The sequence below is a fragment of the Rhopalosiphum padi genome, chromosome 4 (genome assembly GCF_020882245.1).
Source record: "Rhopalosiphum padi isolate XX-2018 chromosome 4, ASM2088224v1, whole genome shotgun sequence".
NCBI lineage: Eukaryota > Metazoa > Arthropoda > Insecta > Hemiptera > Aphididae > Rhopalosiphum > Rhopalosiphum padi.
Genome location: NC_083600.1, coordinates 7,231,542 through 7,251,940, shown reverse-complemented (window position 1 = coordinate 7,251,940; position 20,399 = coordinate 7,231,542). Strand labels below are relative to the sequence as shown.

The 20,399-nt window shown below is 28.2% G+C and overlaps 1 protein-coding gene across 3 annotated transcripts in view; it reads left to right on the top strand.

Moving 5' to 3' along the window:
• The window catches only part of LOC132928438 (uncharacterized protein DDB_G0275275), a 32,712-nt gene extending 23,572 nt beyond the window's left edge, over positions 1-9,140 (top strand). For all 3 annotated transcript variants that reach the window (XM_060993093.1, XM_060993090.1, XM_060993091.1), the window contains exon 3: positions 6,811-9,140. In XM_060993093.1, coding sequence (XP_060849076.1) covers positions 6,811-7,314 — 504 coding nt within the window. In that variant the 3' untranslated portion in view covers positions 7,315-9,140. The remainder of the gene's footprint in view (positions 1-6,810) is intronic.
• Positions 9,141-20,399: the final 11,259 nt, after the last annotated feature.

The window sequence follows — 20,399 nt, the reverse complement described above, 5'->3', positions numbered from 1 at the left end:
AATAAAAATGTATATTATTTATGTATATAAATATAATATTATACAAGTAGACTGGTCGTGAGGTAGCCACTAGGTAATATCACTCAGTATTATGTACCTACTTTTACGCCTTACGTAGTACGTACATATGTTATGTGTATAATGTATTTATACTTATGGGTATTTTTTATTTATTTACTTCTGATAAGTAAACCAATACATCATGATTAAATGAACTATAATGCACGACAATTGATAATATACTTGATATTTATATGTTATAGAGCATATCTAGTGTTTTCACTTAGGACATATTTTATACTAATCTTTACCTCTATAGGCTCTAATAAGGTTGTTGTTATAATAATTATCTTTAATAATATACATATATTCATACAACTATATATATATATATTTATAATATCAAGTAGTAATAATTGACATTAATAATACACTACATGACTACACAATATTATATAGTACAATCACAAGCACGATTTAAAATAATATTATTTTAAATCGTGGTCACAAGTCACTCACGGGAAGCGTCCTCTATTTCTGCCCACTCTGAGTATGTACAAAAGGCCGGTCTATTATATACTGATTAATATAAATCATAAGGTCAATGAGTGTTGTACTAAATGGACATGAGCCAGTTCGGCCTCAAACTAAACTTGAGTTTTAGGATCAGTGTACCAATTGCACTTCTTATATTTCAAGTCAGTAAGACAGTAAACAAAACGCGTTTACCTTTTATTTTAACCTCCTAGCTTAAAAATGTGTCTTTTCATAAGCGTTAGAAGTTAAGATTTTGACAGAAGTCGTTAAATTTATGAAAATTTACAAATTATGGAATTTGCGAGTTTGCGACGTATGTTGCATCTTGCATTGTTATTTATACGAAAAACATATCCACTTCAACCGTTCGTTTAAGTATTATCTATAATCTTCCATCCCACAATGGCACAATGAAGGTGTCATCAATAAAAATGTGCGTTTTTATGTCAAAACAGTGTTATTCATGTCTTCAAAAAATTGATCAAAAGTGAATGAATGAATGCCACTATACTCTACCATTACCTAATATAAGTCCAACATGTCGGTGATTCCATTGGCATCACGTGTTATTATTTCATATTTGACTCTGACACATTTCCGTGAAAATTGTATTTACCATGAGTATTGGGCATTGGCCCCTGCTTTTGGAACAATGAAGTGTAGGTGTTGTAATTTACGGTTTCAGGTATACATGTCTGTATTCATTTAGGTTATTGAAGGGCTTCTACTCGTCCAAGAGAGTTATGAATCTCAATTATATTTTTCATGTTTATAGAGTGGAGTAATGTAGCTTTATATTTATATTTTCTACTGTAAAAAAATAACCCACACGTCATTATGTCACAGCAGCAACGTCAGTCTCCGTCTGACTCGCAGATATCACTCGAGACCTGGGCGAGACGTAGATAACATATTATACTACTCGATTAACGTTCGTGTAGATAACATACGAAATGAGTTCATTATTTAGTAGTTTAAAATGTTTAATTTTAATATTCAAGGATTGAAAATGAAATTTAAGATTCCTCATAAGTTATTCTTGTTGAATTTTATATAAAATAATTTACCGTGAAATTAAATTAACTATATTTACGAATATTTAAAGTTCATACATTTTATAGAACTGTATATTAGGTATACAAACGTAAAAAAACTAAAAAATTTTCTCTAACTTATTCAATATGATTTTTAATTTTTCTATTTGGTTCTAACATTGAAACATGCCTTTTCCGTTATATGCATATTAATCCTTATTATGTACCATACACGTGATAATAATATCGTAATAATGATGTGCCGCATGGTGTACGGTTGCCGGTCGGCCTGTGGATATGGAGCAATGTCAGTGTTTTGGTTGTAGGGGTGCGTGAGAGATGTGTTCTCACGTGACACATGGTTTAGACACAAACATCGCATGTGTTGATCGTAAATACGAAAAGAAAAACACAACGTACACGATCGCGATGGCCGGTGGGTTTTATACTACATTATATATATATCTACTTATACATATTTAAAAACAATGACATGCTAGTAGCTAGTATATAGCAGTCGTCACTTCTATCGACGTTTGTGATGACTCGGCGATCTTATGGTTTCTCGTGGTGGCTTATAAATTATAATAAATAATAACATTTCGCACTTAAACAAAATACCTTTAGCTATACTATATATTTTAGCACTCATATACAGGCATTTTTTAATAATCCTCGTATTTTTCTAATATTTTTGGTAAGGAAAAACAAGTCAACCAAAAGTCGAACAAATTTCGTAAATGTAAGTTCCCTCCGAAGACTGCATGACGCTCGGTCGGTTGGCGGCGGTCATAAAAGTTTCGTGTGGCTTCGATGGCTTTCCTTTGTTGTTCACCCCGCGAGCCCGGCCGATCCCTGGCAACAGCGGATTGCGCGCGCACGCACTTTGTCCTGCGGAGCTTATGAATTGTGCAGGGGAATTCATTCATGTAACCCACCACCCGCGCGATTTTCGCGACGTCGCTGTCGGTGCCCAGTAGTTGTGCCTCAATGGCGGCTGGGTGGCTCGCTACCGCGCTTGCGTCATTATTATTATTATTATATCCACCGCGGGTGCTTTTTCCAATCAAATATAAATTGTAACATACTCAATTTCAGCTGTTTAACGCGTATTTCGATGTTTGAAAATTTAAAACAATTCGTTTTTAAAAAGAAAATTATAATAATATATTATGTATGTATGTATATATGTGAAAACAACGTAGTCTACCGTTCACGCAACTATAAGAAAATATAGTTTTCGCAGGTCGATCACTATAGTCGATAAGTATGATAGATCTTACCTATCATCAATTTTGTTAAGAATTAATGTATATTATTTTAAATAAACTAAAACCCATAACATTTCGCGTGTGTACCTCGATCTATATTGTTAAACTAATAAATCGAAAAAATATATAATGGGTTAATCAACATGTTGACCTACAATTGCTAAATTAAAAGCAGTATTTTTTCTACGAAACACCCTGGACATTATTTAATAATACAAATGACACATCATATACCTACAATATCCGTATTCGTGTTTTTGTGTTGTAGAAGGATGTTACAATTTGACAATTTAATATATTTTAATTTTCAATAATTTTCCGGTGTTTTGATAGATGATAGATTTTTTAAATTCAATGATTGAAAGGACAAGATAGTAATAATAATACACCTGACTCAGATCGACGAAAAATCTGATTAGTATTTATTATTACCGATTTTGTATTATTTCTATTTCGCTTTATTTTATATATATTATCGTTCACACAGTTCAGCACAGTAATTATTTATAATGTTACAATGTAGAATAGTTAATAATTCCACAAAATTATATAATAATTTAATATGTAATATTGTAATACACAGACTTTGTTTTGAACGTCAGAAGTTATAAACGCTGCCAGTACGTTTCATCATACAGTTTCGATAAATAATAATGATAAACGGGACCCATCCAAACTAAATTAACAATAGTATATAAATTTATTGTATACATATTAGACAGGAAAAATGTTTAGATAAAACCGTGTCAGATATCAGATAAACAATAAACAACAAAAAATAATAATAAACCGATGGAAAATTGAAACATCATAAACTGCGATATGAGCCGCAGCTATAAGCGAAGAGTCGCGCGCTGCGCCGCTGCTTCTCACCGCATTGACCTCGGCATTGACGTTTTCTGCATAATCGGTCATTTGCTGTCACACGTCATTCATAAAAAAAAAATATATATATGCTCCTAAAACACTGTATACAAATTCTACAATATACATATTACATAATATATTAAATACATTTTTCCAGTTCTCAACAGTATATCCACACTCGCGTGTTCTTCTTTATTTTATCCTTTTATATATTTATTAGCTATCATTGCCTACCTCTATATAGTTAGTCTACAGAAAATTTTGATGTATTCCATAATTACATATATTTGATAAACTATTTTATTAGACTAGCTAACACTTGCGGAAATCGTTTTCTTGGTGTTATATAACTAAATATTTTTATTTTTTCATATAAAGAAAACCTGATTATTAATTATATTAAAATGATAATATTAAGTTACATTTAGATTTGTTTGGTTTATAACGCGCGTTGGTTAGGTTAGCCGACTGGATATTACATATTATTAAATCATTGATTATAAAACATAAAATATATAAAATATAATATTTATAATCAATGGTTAAATGCACATAATGCAATTTTCCTTTGTACTATATTACAACAACAATTTACCATTAGCGCGTAGGTCAGCTGTCTTTAAATTTTTTTTTTTTAACAAACTGAGTATGCTTAAAACAACTATCTGCTATTCTGCTCAAATACAATGAATCTGATTTGTAAGCATTCTAATAACAAACTGTAGTGTATACAACGTGTGTACATTATAATTTATAAACTCTATAATAAATGGATTATTAAATATGAAAAGCAATAATTATTTTATTTCGTATGATGTTCTATTAAAAACTATAAACGTATGATGTATTTATTATGTATAATATAATTTACATTAGATGACGACAATCGTAACAACAATTATTATTACTTATTAGTTATTAGACATTAGTATGAATGAATGCCAAACGTGTTACACAATAAAACTGAATAATATTTATTATCCTAAGTATAATAACGCCGTGCCATACATATTATATGTTCCGCCTTCTAATTCGAATATTAATATACAAACTGTGGACAAACCTTTTTCTTTGTATAAAATTTCAAGATTTGAGTTTTGTCGTTTTTTTTTTTATTTAGATACCGCACAATATAATATCATGTCTGTTTACAAGTGTACAACTTGAAAAATATTTTATTGCCGTCAGGGTCGTATACCGTGAATCGCGAGCGATGTCAGGACGTTATTTGGACACGCTGTTATCGTAAGAAAAAAATAAGACAAGTATGATATAATAATATATAATAAATATCAAATAAACGTTGTCTGTGAGCACGATAATATATATTAAACACCGAAACGATTATTATTATTATTATTATTTATTAGTTTATTACTATTATTGCAACGAGTGGTAGAACAGTATTAGTGTGCAGTGTGATAGTAGCGGGTGTCGCGCGTCGGCACATTTTAATCCTGGCAAGGCCGTAGTGTATCCGAAATCGTAACGCTGTCGCATGCGTCGTCGTTGGCGTTTATCCGACGCAACGTTCCTGGTGCAACGTGTGCACCGTGTGTATCGTATGCACATTTTGAAGAGCGTACTAAATATCAGGGATTTTACCCGCTTACATTATTTTTTTTTTTTTTTTATAAATTCGCGTTTATTCGGCGTAACTTATAGACGTATAGTACTCATAGTGCACGTCGTGCGAGCGCGAGCAAACATCGCCGAGTGGTGACGGCGTGCGGCAGTGGGGGAATTTCGTCCTTGAGGCAAGGCAGGGTCATTACTATGTAGGCTAACGTAGTCGTCGTAGTAGGCTTATAACATTATTATTATATCGGTCTCCCGTCCCCGCTACGCCGTCGTTCCCTCTCACCTGCCCATCCGTTCCCTTGCCACCACCGACCGATTGATCACCTCTTCACCGCGCTCACAGGTAACTCCACTCCTCGCCTTTCCGAAGTCTACGTAGTCGGACGAAAAAATACACACACGCACGTCACGTATATAATAATATGATAGAATAATGCTATTTTCCGTCGCCGACGACCATCTCTCCGACTACATCTCGCTCACGCGTCGAGTTTGTTGACCTGTTGCACTCCCGACCACTGACCGACGCGCGATAGAGACTGCGGCCGAACGCATATTATTATTACACATGCACATACACGCCCATGGTTATTGCCAAAAAAAAAAAAAAATAATAATAATAATAAATAAATAAAAGAAGTACAAATCCTGTTCGAAGAGTTGGCCTTGTTCGAGGACGAAGAAACGCATGTACATACATAATTCATACTCGTCGCACGCACACACACGCACACCAGCCGCGTTCGCGTTTCTTTCTACAAAATTTACATAATCGGTTTTTGTTATTATTACTTTTTCCGTCCGTCTGGGCCCGCCGTCTAATAAATTGGTAGATACCATTAGAGCAGCCACTCAGTGACGGTGTAATATAATATCATAAAATTACTATATATATATATATAGTCAGTCTTAGTTTAGTCAAGGGCGTCCCCGCGTCATATTATAATGTTCGCGAGATGCGCCGTAGTGTTCAGTGTACCGACGGATAACCGAAACGACGACGGAAAATGTCGGGGAGGCGTACGTTGCCGCCGTCATTTGTGATGACATCCGTCACTCCATTGTTGTGGTGGTGGTGCTATGATGATGTGATGGTACTGGTATCCCGCATTGCATGTTACAAATTACAATTATAAACATCCGTGGGAGTGGTTGATGTCGCGCATTATTCCCCATCACCCCTTCCACACACACGCACATACACTGTATCGTCACATGTTTATTATAATATTATGTTTATGTATAAAACGCGCGAAAATAAATAGTCAATATTCGTAGGTACGGATTTGAATAATATTCGCCTATAGGTACAAGAATATTTTGCGTTTAGGAAAATAAATCGTGTTTTCTGCTATAGATCGTGGGAGCTGTTTATAAGTTATATAAATATAAATATGTATTATATTATATAGTACAGTACACGCCTCACCAGCTATATATTATATATAGTATAACAATAATAATAATAATACCCATGTAAATTTGGGAGATTTATAACTAATCAACGTTTTCATTTTTAGATCGGCAATGACAACAAAAAGACGAGTTCAGCGGCGGCCGTTGCGGCTGTGACGTCCAAATCGCAACAGGTGGAAATGGAGAGCGGCGCCGAACACCCGTACTTTGTGTTTGGTCGGGGCTGGGCGTCGTGGAGTCCGGCTAAGACGCTGGCCAAATACGGGTTGACGTGCCAGAGATTGCAGGTGGGTGACGTGTGCGTGTCGCTGACAAAACGAGTGGCGGCAGTGGCTTCCGACTCGACAACGACGACAACGGCCACGACCACGACAACGCCACCGCACGGAAAACGACGGCAGCAGCATAACGTCTCTGCAGCCGCACAACAGCAGCAGCAGCAGCAGCACCACAGTCATCAGCAGCAACACCTCCACCATCTCCATCAACATCATTCGGCGGCCGTTCAAAAAGCTCAGCTGCAGTTGCAGCAACAGTCTGTGGACGACGAGAAGAACAGCAGGAACAAGAGACGGTGGTCCGCCCCTGACCCAGAACCCGCTACTTAAGAAAACGATTTAAAAGAAGACGACGACAAATCTCTGTGCCTAAATGTTTTTACCCGCTTCTCGATCTTTCTCAAATTTTATGAACGCGTAGACGACGACCTTATATACATGTACGCTATCATTACTCGTTAGTCGTTGGTTTATTGTACATAGGTGTATTGATCAATATAAGATATTGGTACGCGCGAGATTTTCACGGGACAAAAACGACGTCAAAACAATCTTCTAGTCCCCTACCCCGTCCTCCATTTTTCCTTTCATCAATGACGTGGCATCATAATAATGTTGTTTCGTTTGGTTTTTGTACACTTTTATATTTTTCGCCATGCCCACCCGAATCGAATTGATCCCAGATAGTCTGGTGGTGATGTTTAGTTCCGACATTTTTTAGGCCACCGTATGTGTGTTGGTAGGTAATGATTCCCTTTGCAGTTACTACTTTTACTTCAATATAATGTGTAATCGTACAAAGACTGAAAATTCTATGAAGGTTTCGAGAGATTGTTTTGTGTACTTCAAATACTCGCGGTACAAAAGTATATTATATATTCATTATTATAACTATGCGATGTTTGACCAGCGAGGATCAGGGGGAAGAAAAAACTTAAAAAAAAAAACAAAAACAAAACGTAATGATAAACTAAGTAAGGATTCACTCGTTTTTTCTCAATATTATGAAACATATTAAAATATAATTTGTTATATGTAAAAATGAGTAATACCTATTTTTATCGTTGTTATTTTGTTAAAAACTCAAACAATAATTTAGATACATGTTATACATTCACTATTAAAAGTCTATAAAATGTATATTTTTTTTTTCGGAAAAAACAATGTAAAAATACTTACCTATATTTCGTGTTTAATTATCTATAATAATATGTAAACCACCTTTTAATATTAATACGCTTAAAACTTAAATGCCATACATTATGTGTTATTATTATGTATAAGTTTGCAGTATTTCAAAAGCTCTAAATTTATTTCTGGATAGAATGATCTCATCGCGCGTAAATGAACAAATTTTTTTCAAAAAATTTTAATTTCTCCTGTCTTTCAAAATTAAAATTTTTACGCATGTGATATTTTAAAAATGAGGTGGAAATGACCTTTTGATTTTATATTAAAATAATTATAATAATATATATATATAATTATAATATGTATATTTATATATATTATAAAATAACTTAAAATAATATTACTATATACGAACATTTGACTCTCAAGACTATAGTTAAAAAATAATATATTTTTACTATGATTATTTTCTTTTAATTATTAATTATATACTTATAACTATTTTTGTTAAAAATCTGATAAGTTGAAGAGACTGACAAGTACATGATAATCGCGGTTGAGTTAAACCACTTCATTATTATATTTTTTCTATCAGGTCTAAAGACTGTAGGTGTGAAATTCTTTTTACCTCTCAACGATATGATATTTATTTATTTATTTTTAGCCCATGCTTTTTCATGCACATATCCTCATATTGCCTAATGTATAAATTATAATATTTAAATGTATTGATGTATGATTGAAAATAAAAATTGCCAATTTGTATTTATTTTAATGTATAAAGTGATACGAAAATGGCAACAATACTTTGTGTTTACCAGAATGTTATTTTTATTTTTTTTTTATTACATTATCTATATATTATATATGTATATTGTATACATGTTCATATTTTTTATGTTTTTGACTATTTGATGTTTTATATGTATCGGATAATAGTTACAAATTTACAATGTTTATTACCTTTTAAAATGTGAAATTTGATTGTATTGTGTTAAAAAAATAATAATATTTTGTTGAGTCTATATTATGTACAAATCATACATATTGTTTTTCTTTTTTACACTCGTTTAGACCTGCATATATATTTATTTATATTATGTATAATTGAATTTATAAAGATGTTCTAATAACATATGCCATAGTTGTCTTACGGATGATTACATTATAATTTTAATATTCATAACCATATGCGTTTGTTGTAAAACGTTTCGTAATATGGTTAAAATTTAAAACATGAATCAGCCCATTATTTGTTTTCTTTTTCTGACCCAAGCACAACACATTTTTTGTTAGCTTTTAGTGATTACCTTTAATATTAGAGTGAATTAACCTGTTATCTATCCGAACATTCTGAACTATAGGAAAATTATCTGTGTTTTTACGTGGGATATTTTTGTTATTGAAATTGTTATACAAGTTATGAGTATGTAAAATATTACGATTTAAAATGTTTATTTTTCCGCAATCGCAGAAAAAATTTAAACATCGTAAAAAAGCCAATGTACAAACAGATAATTTTCTTGATTTTAACTTTGAATAATTTTTAATATATAGTACTTAATTTTACTTTAATATTACACCTCACAACAAAAAATGGTTCTACCAAGCATAAATTTGACATATTGCGTATTTGCGTATGGATATAGGTAGGTCAGAGAGAGAAAATAAATAATATGTTAACACGGTGTTGTATGTATACCGATATTTTTAATTTACAGACCTATGAAAGTCCTAATCGTTTAGTACATTCCTATTTTAGTTATTGAAAAATGTCTTCTTGCGTATACTCTTAAGCCATGATCTGTGTAGAACTAATAGTTATGAAAGCATGTGCATATCTAAAATAAATTCAACCGTAAGACTTATTATTTGTAAATTTAGTGAATACCTGCGCTTCAATTTTCAAATTATACAAAATTTAAAATGTTAATTTAGATAAAAAAAAAGAAATTATAATTCATCCAAAGAATATTGTTATTTTTTGATGTCTAATTAAAATTTTAATGTCTCAAAAGTACAATGATTTAGCTTATGCCTACTCGATTTTAATTGTGTTTATGGATATAATATCTGTCATAACTCGTAAAAAAATTAATATTCAATCGAAAATTCACAGAATGTATATGAAATTTATATGAATACTATTATTATTTACTATAATATTTTTGTTTTGTTATGTGACTCATAATTCACTTGTTAGAGATTAAGTTTAATTAATAATAGACACTTATTATATTGCATACAAATTAATTATATTATTATAGTTTGCTAAATGAAAAATGTTGTTAACGAAATACAATATTACTGATTTTTAATAAATTGTTCGATACATTATTTAAATTTTATAGTTTTGCTAAATAATTGTTTGATTTGTGTTATTTATAAATAGTTAAAGTTTTATAACACATTTTATATTCATACAATTTTTATTTTATTTTTGGTTACATAGAGTTTTGATTGTATTAAATAATTTGATGTTGAGCATCAATTATACAAAAATGAATAATGGAACTATTTCATTGAGATATAACTTATAGATAAATAACAGTTTTGTGTAATTTTGATTTGTTAGAAGAATAATTTCGTGCGATCTTAAAAACTAGGTTTACGTGTTTACGGAAATAGCTATAGTTGAATAATCGCAAAAATAAATAATTTTGAAAAAGTTAATTTTAATTTTTAATTTTTTTGTGGTTTATGTTCAGTAGTGGATAAAATTCTTTGAGATTCAACTTTTAAGGGTGTTTAGAATAGAAAATTTAATTTAGTTTTTACTTTGAAATTTGAATAGATCAAAATTAAATATTTCCAATAGTTTTCCAATTAATTAGGAAAAATAAAACAAAAAAATTAATGAAACATTATAATTTTTATACAAAACTATAGTTTTCAATAAAGTCTATTTTCTATTTTTTTTTTTTTTTTTTTTTTTGTAATTAATAAATACTACATCAATATACACTTACGAACTTTTTTGCGAGTATTAATACATAATATAATTTAAATAAATAAAATAATTGTTTTCTTCACATTTAACCAGTCACTTTACTTGCGTAATTAAATGTGAGTAATAGATAATAAGAAAAACGTTTCATAAAATTCCCGATACTTTATAAAATATATTATAATTAAGTCATTTTAACCAATAATAAATTGATCAATAAATAATTTTTTAATTTTCAATCATTTTAGTGTGTAGATTTTTTATATTTATGTTGATGGAATTAGATCAAACAACAATATTTTCATATCTAAAAGTAGGGAAAATTAAATATAAGCGTTCACTGACCTTAAACAAAAACTTTGTTTTAGGCGCAATTGATCCATGCTTATAATTATGATTCTTAAAATTAAATAATTGCAGAAAATATTCTGTACAATAATTAAATGTACTGTCTAATAATATTTTTTCATTAGAATAGAGAAATTTTAAATTTTTTATAAAAGAAAAACTATAATATGGGTATTTTGACAACAAATTGTTCAAAGCGGTTTGCTTTTATATCCATTAAATTTATCGTATTATGAATTTCGTCAATATTTTAGGACAAAGGCGGCAACATAAATTTACGCATATTATACACATTTCGTCTTATATAATTATGATCAGTTGTATTTAGTTATGATTATTTTTAGCTTTTTGAGCTTTTCAATTCCAAAATCGTGTACTCAAGTAAAAATATTGAAGTATAGGATATTACCCGTTTTTTCAGGTAAAATGGTTTGTGAAGGAGATTATAGTACCTTTTATTTACAGGTAAAAAGATTATTGGTGTAAAAGTTTACATAGTGTGCAAAGGTCTATAATAAATTCTGTCTGAGAAAATAAAAAAAAGGTCAAAAAAAAGATTTGTAAATTCCATCCAGAAAAAAAATAATAATTTTTCAATTGTAGTATAGTTATGTTCAAACAGTAGGTTTAAATGTACCTACTGTGTACACTGGCTCTATACACTTTAAAATATAAAACCGAATCTTGAGCTATTAAAAATTGAATAACTAAATACTTCGAATTAGTTTTTTTTAAGTTCAAAATGATTTCTGATTACTTTGAAGTATTATTAATAAGATCTGGCCAAATGACAATAGATTAACACAATTTTTAAATAATTTATTAAATAATTATATAAGTGATGACGTAAAATTTCCTCCAAATATAATATGGATTGCTGCTACAGCAAATTTTAACAGAACAACTAATTATATAATATACTTGTGAGTCATTTCATTCCAATTTAATAAAATTGTTCATTCTAATCATACTCATATTTTTATATTTTTAGACAAACTTAAGCAAATTAAATTGAAAAATTACATAAGATTATAAAATATGAACAACATAAATATAGAGATTCAATATCAAAACATATATATATATATATACAATACATATTATTATACATGGAAAATCTAAAAATTATGAAATGTTTATGGAAAAATCTAGAAAAGTGGCATTTTACAAAAAATAAATAATATAGAATTGATTTGATTTGATTGATTTTAAATGATAATATTTTGACTTGTCTTTGTTATTATTGTTATAACTACAATTTAATCATACATCACAGACACACTACTATTACCATTTTTATTAATTATAAGTTACTTATATAATATGATAAATGATAATTATTGACTTAATATATGCAATATAATATATTCGTTAAACTACTTATAAACTATAAATATACATATAATAAGTTATAAGTACAATATTTACTATTTAGTATAATAGTATATAATTTTAAGTTATAATGATTAATCGATGGTAAATATTATTATTATCCATATGAATATGACACATTCACACTTAATTTGTATCCTAACAATAAGTAATAAATGTAAAAAATATTAAAATATATTATTGTAAATTATATTAAAAACAAGAAAACTATTATTTTTTACATAATTTTGATTGAAAAATACAAAAAAAATAAATATAAAATTTTGATGATTGAACTTAAATTAAGATCTTATTACTTAATGTATACGTAAAATGTGTTGATTATGTAGGTGTTTATTATAATATAATTATAGATTATTTCAGGAGAATTTTACATGTAGTGGCGCCAAAATAAATATTTACCTATCACAATAATTGTAATAATTCTACCCGAAATCATCCTCAATAATGATAGAAACATGTTCTTGGAAACTCCTAAACGCGACGGCAGCGGCATCCTGAAAAACACACACATATGATATTGACTTGGTCCATACCAATCCATAAACTATCAATCGTCACTTTGGGACACAAACGGCGCGACTCATTCGACTCTCTCACTTTACCCGTTCGCGGGAAAGGTGGGACGTGAGACCGAGTCGGCTATACGCGTACGTACGACCGACGGCAAAGGACACGATTAACCTTGGTGACGTCCTACGACTAACCAGGTCCGTGATAACGATCGTCGATCACCGACTATCATTAGTGACAGACGACAATATATAATTATAATATTAGTTTTTCGATTTAATAAAATCATACATATTATATTATACATTCAATTTTGCATTTGATGTCTGTGTTTTATTCTCACTTCTCACACAACACCCAAGCCCGGATTAAGGATCAATTGTGCACTAGGACACCATAAACTTAGTGAGCCTCCTTAAAATATTAACTTCAAACAAATTGTACCACTACATTTTAAAGACTGTAATATATACTAATACATAAAATGATAGCGTTTGTTTGTATGTTCGGGATAAACTCCGAAACTACTTATTCAATCGTCGTGCAGTTTTTTTAAATTAAAAAAGACATCACAGAGAAGGTTTTAGACATAAATTTAGTCCGATAAAGTTAATAAATAATTAATTATTATTAATTAAAATCTCGGGTGGAGCCGAGACGGGTATGCTAATTATTGTATAATTTTGTATAATACAAAAGATATATATATATATATATATATAAGGCTATATAAATTTAATTATATGTATTTAATAAATTTTTTATATATATATAACGCTGTATTTGTTAGTTGTTACTATTGTTACTAAAAAATTATAATTTAATGTTTATCCTTGATTTTTCTTTTTTCTTTTTGCAAACTGTTGTATAGTTTGATTGAAATCAATCAATTGCAAAATTATCATTAAGATAGTGTTAAATTTTCTTGAATCTGGCTTGTTCTATATTTATTTTTTATACTTGTTAACTTAGAAAATGCTCTTTCGGCCGAACAATTGGCCTCTGGAGTCTGGAATATAAATATAATCTAAGAGCAATTAAAAAATTTGGGAATACTTCCTGCAATGATATTTTTTAGGTAAATTATTTTATTATTATATAATATCGGCACATCGTACAAATAGATCAAGAATACCTAATATCAATTATTACTACTCTATTACCTAATTAGGATATCAATTTAATATTTATTATCATTTAGTAATTTTTCATGATATAAAATTAAGAACATTTTTATTTTATAATTATTAATTACCTACAATAACCCACTAAAATAATTTTTTTTAACTACTTTAAACGCATTAAAAAAATATATTTCGGAGACAAGGTTGGACTCTTAAAATCAATGGGCCCCGAGACCATGCCTCCTTAATCCGGACTTGACATCACCAATATTGGCTGAAAACGACAATGATTGAAGATTGAACTCATTGCAGTCCGCGTCAGTATATTATTTAAAAGATTGAAATATTCCTCACTTCGATCAAAATTTGAAATATAATATAGGTACGTATAGGAAAAATTATGGACGATATCATGATAATTTACAAAAACCTCAATAACCAATACTGATCTTATTATACTAAAATAAAATTAAAAAACTTAAGTCATCTTAGTATTAAAGTTAATAAAATAAAAATAATTATAAAAATATTCATATCTTGCTCTAAAATTGAATTATCATAATAAGCTAATACAAAACACAGTCAATTAACTCCAATAAAACTATATTAATATATTATTTAACTATATTAATATTATTACTATTATTATCTAATAAGTAGATATGTTGATACCTATAACCTTATGTATGTACTTATATTTATTGTACATTTTTTGTAAAAAAAAAAGTAAAATATAAATATATTAATTAATGTATTAAATAATAATAATATAGGGAATTTGTAGTCTTCCACTCTACAGATATACTTTTTTGGTGAGTCGTACTTACTTTGTAAGTACTTTGTAATATACAAACGTACCTTATAAATTAGTTAGGTATATCATTTATAGATTGATATACTACGAAATAGATCTACACTAAATTATTTGTAACTTGTATTCGTAAAAAATTTTTTGTTTTCATTTTTAAGTCATTTGTTACATTCCAAATTATAATTTATAAATGCAAAATGTTGATGATAATTTATTACAGACTTAAGCTAAGAATAATGAGTTAGGTATTAAAATACTAATCGATATTCTAGCATTAAAAAAACTAGAGAAAAAAATAGTGCCTCCCAAATAAAAAGTTTTCATTACAAATCTATTTAACATAAATTACCTATGCAACCCTATACCTAAAAGTTAAAAGTTGTAATTGCGCATATATATATACAATAACGACAAAACCTGGGGAAATAAAAAAATGATCATTCACGATTGGTGATCACTTACAGATAGGATTTCCAAATATATATGATCAGATATAATATAATGTTTCGTCTATAGATTAAATATATTTTTTAGTTCGAAAAATCAATAGCAAGGCCGAATCCAATGAATATTGAACGCGTTTCATTATATAATAGATACCTTTAGTATTATTTTTTGTTTAAACATACACATATATAAAGGTACATAAAGGTACGAAATTTCAAGGCTAATATACGCACGCACGTAAGTATCTACGTTAAGCTCGTACAACTGGTATATAGTAAAATATTTGGACATCTGGTATACATTTTTTTTTTCATATAGGTATATATATATATATATATATTAATTAAATTATTTAAAAAAACACGTACGAAAACACGGAAGAAAGCGCACGCATATATTGAGGATATCGCTTATAACCTAACCTAACCAAACCGGTATAACATAATTATTTTATATTAAACGCTTGATGTCCGTGATCTTGCGCCACTCCGTGTTCCGTAGTTTGTCGTCGTCGATCGTGTGATACTGCACCAAAACGAAAGTATATCTGAACTCTGAATAATATATATTTCATAATATAATACAATATTTCAGGTTTAATTGCTATAGACCTGTCGTATTTGGTATTACAGTCATTATTGTATTATTTGAATTTTTCTGACTTTTCTTTGCGTAAACTCCGTATCGTTACACAACGGGTAAACCGGAAAATTTCACGCTTTTGACACCGTCGAATATAGAATAACAATAATATAGAATGACGACCAAAATCGATTCAGTTGCACAGTTCATCGAAAGATTCCTTGGATTGGGCATGAGAATTCTGGACTGTAAAAAGTTTCTGGACGTGAAAATAGTTTTCAGCGCATTCATGGAGACGTTGGTAGCTTTATCCGGAAGTTGTTTCCCTGCAGGAATAGATGCGTACAACGACGACGAAGACGAAGTTATGCAAAACGAACAAAATAATAAGGTAATGAAAAATATATAAGTTAATAGAAAACCCCCAAAACACATTTTTCCGCTATCATGGTCCGAATCAAATCATTTGTAGGTATAGCAATAGATATGCATCATATTTAAGAACTACATCTTTCATCTTCATTTTGAGACATTGTTATTGGAAAAATATAAAAATTTCTATATAGAAAATTTTAAAAAGAATGTAGGCAATGTGAAAACAATGTGGCCTATAAACACTAATTATAGTTTCATTACGTCATTATCGGATTGTGTGATTTTTTTAACGTGAATCATTCAGTGGCATTCAGCAATCTTCGTCAATTATTCTGTTATTATTTATAGAAAAAAATATTTTATGAGAAGTTTAAACGAATATTACTCATTTTAAGGTTTCTACATTATTTTAATTATTTTAATTTCTTCAATAAAATAGATGCGCTTAATCTAAAAATTAATATTAAAAATGCCAATATACAAGTAAATATTTGGTATAAATATACATATATATTATTATAGTAATATAAAATTGTGACTTTCTGTATATTTTTGATATTTTTGAACTGCTGTAAAAACAAGATATATTTTTCAATTTTCAACTTCAATACATTTTCTGATATAAAATTGAAGAATTTTGATACTGTAGAGGGAAAGGTTAAATAATAAAGTATTCCCAATATTTTTATTAATAAAAACAAAAAAATAGGATAAAACTAGCTGGATTTTTTTTTACCCAAAATCAGTTTTCAATAAGATTGGTTTGTTGTACATGAAAAAAAAATGATCATAGATACAACATTTTCATCAAATGTTTATCCAAGAATTTTCCTATTAAATTAACACTTTTTAAACTACTTATTAAAGATATAGTTTTAATTTTTAGACTGAAAGAGATGAAAAATGAATATGAATATATTGATTTTACAATGATTTTTGTTTTTTATTTGCGTCTATAAAGTGACTTCTTTAGCAGAATAATATTTTGAGGATGTTTCTGGTAGAAAATTGAATGTAGTTTTTAATTTGGGAGTTCAAAAGAATTCTTTACAAAATAATCGGGATTTAAAAAAAAAAAAAAAAAAATTAGAACCTTAATTTGATATAATTTTAGCTATATTTTAGCTAGGGATCCGTGGCTCAATGCTAATTGGGAACCACTGCCCTATATTATAGGTATAGCACATAGTATAATATAACTATTATAATATTATATAGTATATTTTTCATAGGTGCCACGCAGATGAAATTTCAATGGCACGCAATAAAAATTGAAATTATCAAAAATTAAGCTATTTATTAAATTGTGATGGTTATAAGAAACAACTTATATACATTTAAAAAATTAAAATTAGAAAAAAATGTATACCTAATTAATAAAATTATATAATAAATCTGTAACTTTATTTTTATCCTTAGAAAATAAAATTTCCTTAGGGCACGTGAAAAATTTCAAAATCTTGATTAGAAAATGTTGACACTTGACCCAAAAAAGATTCGCCACCCCTGATATATAGTTTATACTACCTGTATAGCCCTGTATGGCTATAATATATACTATTATAAGTAAATATAATGTTTTCTGCAATACTTAAACCAACCCACAGTATTACTACTTAATGGTAATGGTAAAATAAATTTCTGTAATGGCAATATATATTAAATATAATATATAGTAACCTTGGTTATAAAGCCTTTATTATTTCTATCGGCCTGACAGAACATCTCAGCTCAGAATCGTTTTTTGTGTGCAATGATTAAATGATTTATAATTACTGAACTTAAAATTAATACATCCATTACATTAACGTACTGAGGTGCATTCAACACATGCTGCACGGTAAAATGGTTACCTATTCTTTCTCACTTGTTTTGTTATTTTTCTTGAGAACTGGGAAAAATCCAATTTACGACTTGAAGCCAACCTCAAGGCTAAAAATGTAATCATATTAACTGCTGCAAAAGGCGATTACGGTTACAAACAAATCACATATCATTGTAAAACCAATTCATCAGAATCTAAATTACACATAATTGTAGATTTAAACTACTCACTCCACTCAGAATCTAAAAATGGAGATATTCAATTTATTTAATTTTTTTTAATACAATTTTTGTCGATTTATGTATTCAATATTTTATATTAATACATACTAAAAAGTATAAAATATCACAATAATCTAAAAAAAATACAAAATAAAATTTTAAATCCTGATAATTCTCTGTATCATCATGAAACAAATTTTAACCTTACACTAGTATTTTTTTAAGCATTCTATAAAAAATTTAGAAATGCTTTAAAATCTCAACCATTCTTGTAACTTATTAACTCGTTTAAAATTTAACTTTGTACATCAAAATTCTCAGAAATATATTCTGGTCCAGAATATGAAATTAAAAAATGGGTTTATTGTCATTCAAAAAAATAAAATCTTTTTAAAAATATATTCTAATAAAATCTATTTTAAAAATTTTGTTTGGAGTGATTTTAAATTATGGTTAAATAAAATGTAATGGTTAATGCTTTTCAAGATAATGCGAACGTATTATTATGTTAACTGTTATAAGAACCACTCTTTTGTATACCTATACATAAATTTATAAATTTTAATACAAGTATACAACTTATTATTTCTTACAGTTAATAAAAAATACATTTGTAATGTAAATTATTTGAAAGGAATTTATAACATATTTACATTTTATTGTATAAAAAAAAAAATCAAATATTTGATACATAAAGTATCACCGATGTTATCTTTTATAAAGTAAATAGATACTAATCGAGATTCTCATTAAAACACCACACTATATTCTTATTATTAAAACATATCATATCATTACTTAAATATATTAATATATTATTATACTTAATATTTATATGTAATAAATAATAATATTATATAATAGGTATTATTATTATTCAATACAATAAATAGTATTCATCATTAATTTAATAAACAAATTTACATTTTACATTGAATACTATTCAGGTACTTTGATGTATAATATTATAATATATCGTCTAACTATTATTTATTAAATAAATGTTGTTGTAATTGTTGCAGATTAAACAAAACTGAAAATGTACCTATAAAAGCGGTTATAACTAGAAAAGAAAAATGAAAACTCTTTTCGATTGAATGGATAAAATCGAATGTTACCTACCTATATTTTATCGTTCTGATTTATTATTTTTATTTTATTTTATTTTATTTTATTTTATGTATATTTGAGGGTGAATCCTTAAAAAAATATAATATTATGTACTTTTAATAAAGTATTAGTTATTATTTTTTAAATATATTTATTTTATTTTTTATGAAAATTACCTAATCATATTTCTGAGGTACTTAACTAACTTAAAAACAAATACTTTATCATAAAAATGTATATTCAATACGTTTACTACCAAGTTGAATGATAATATTATAAATAGTTATTCTTATTATAATTTATATTAATTTCTGTCTACTAATATATATTACAGGAATATCGGATATATATATATACTATTTACTGGGTAGATAAGCTCATAAATTTCGGTACAACATGATTGAGCATAGAATATTTTAAGCAACATTGCCACATTCACGTTGGTGAAATTTTGTAATTTATTAATTTCACGTATTATTAGTGTTGACAAATGTCTTAAATAATATGATATATTATTTAGTTGCCTATAAATACACGAATATATAGTATATACTTATTATTTAATATAACATTTATAGTTTATAGTCAC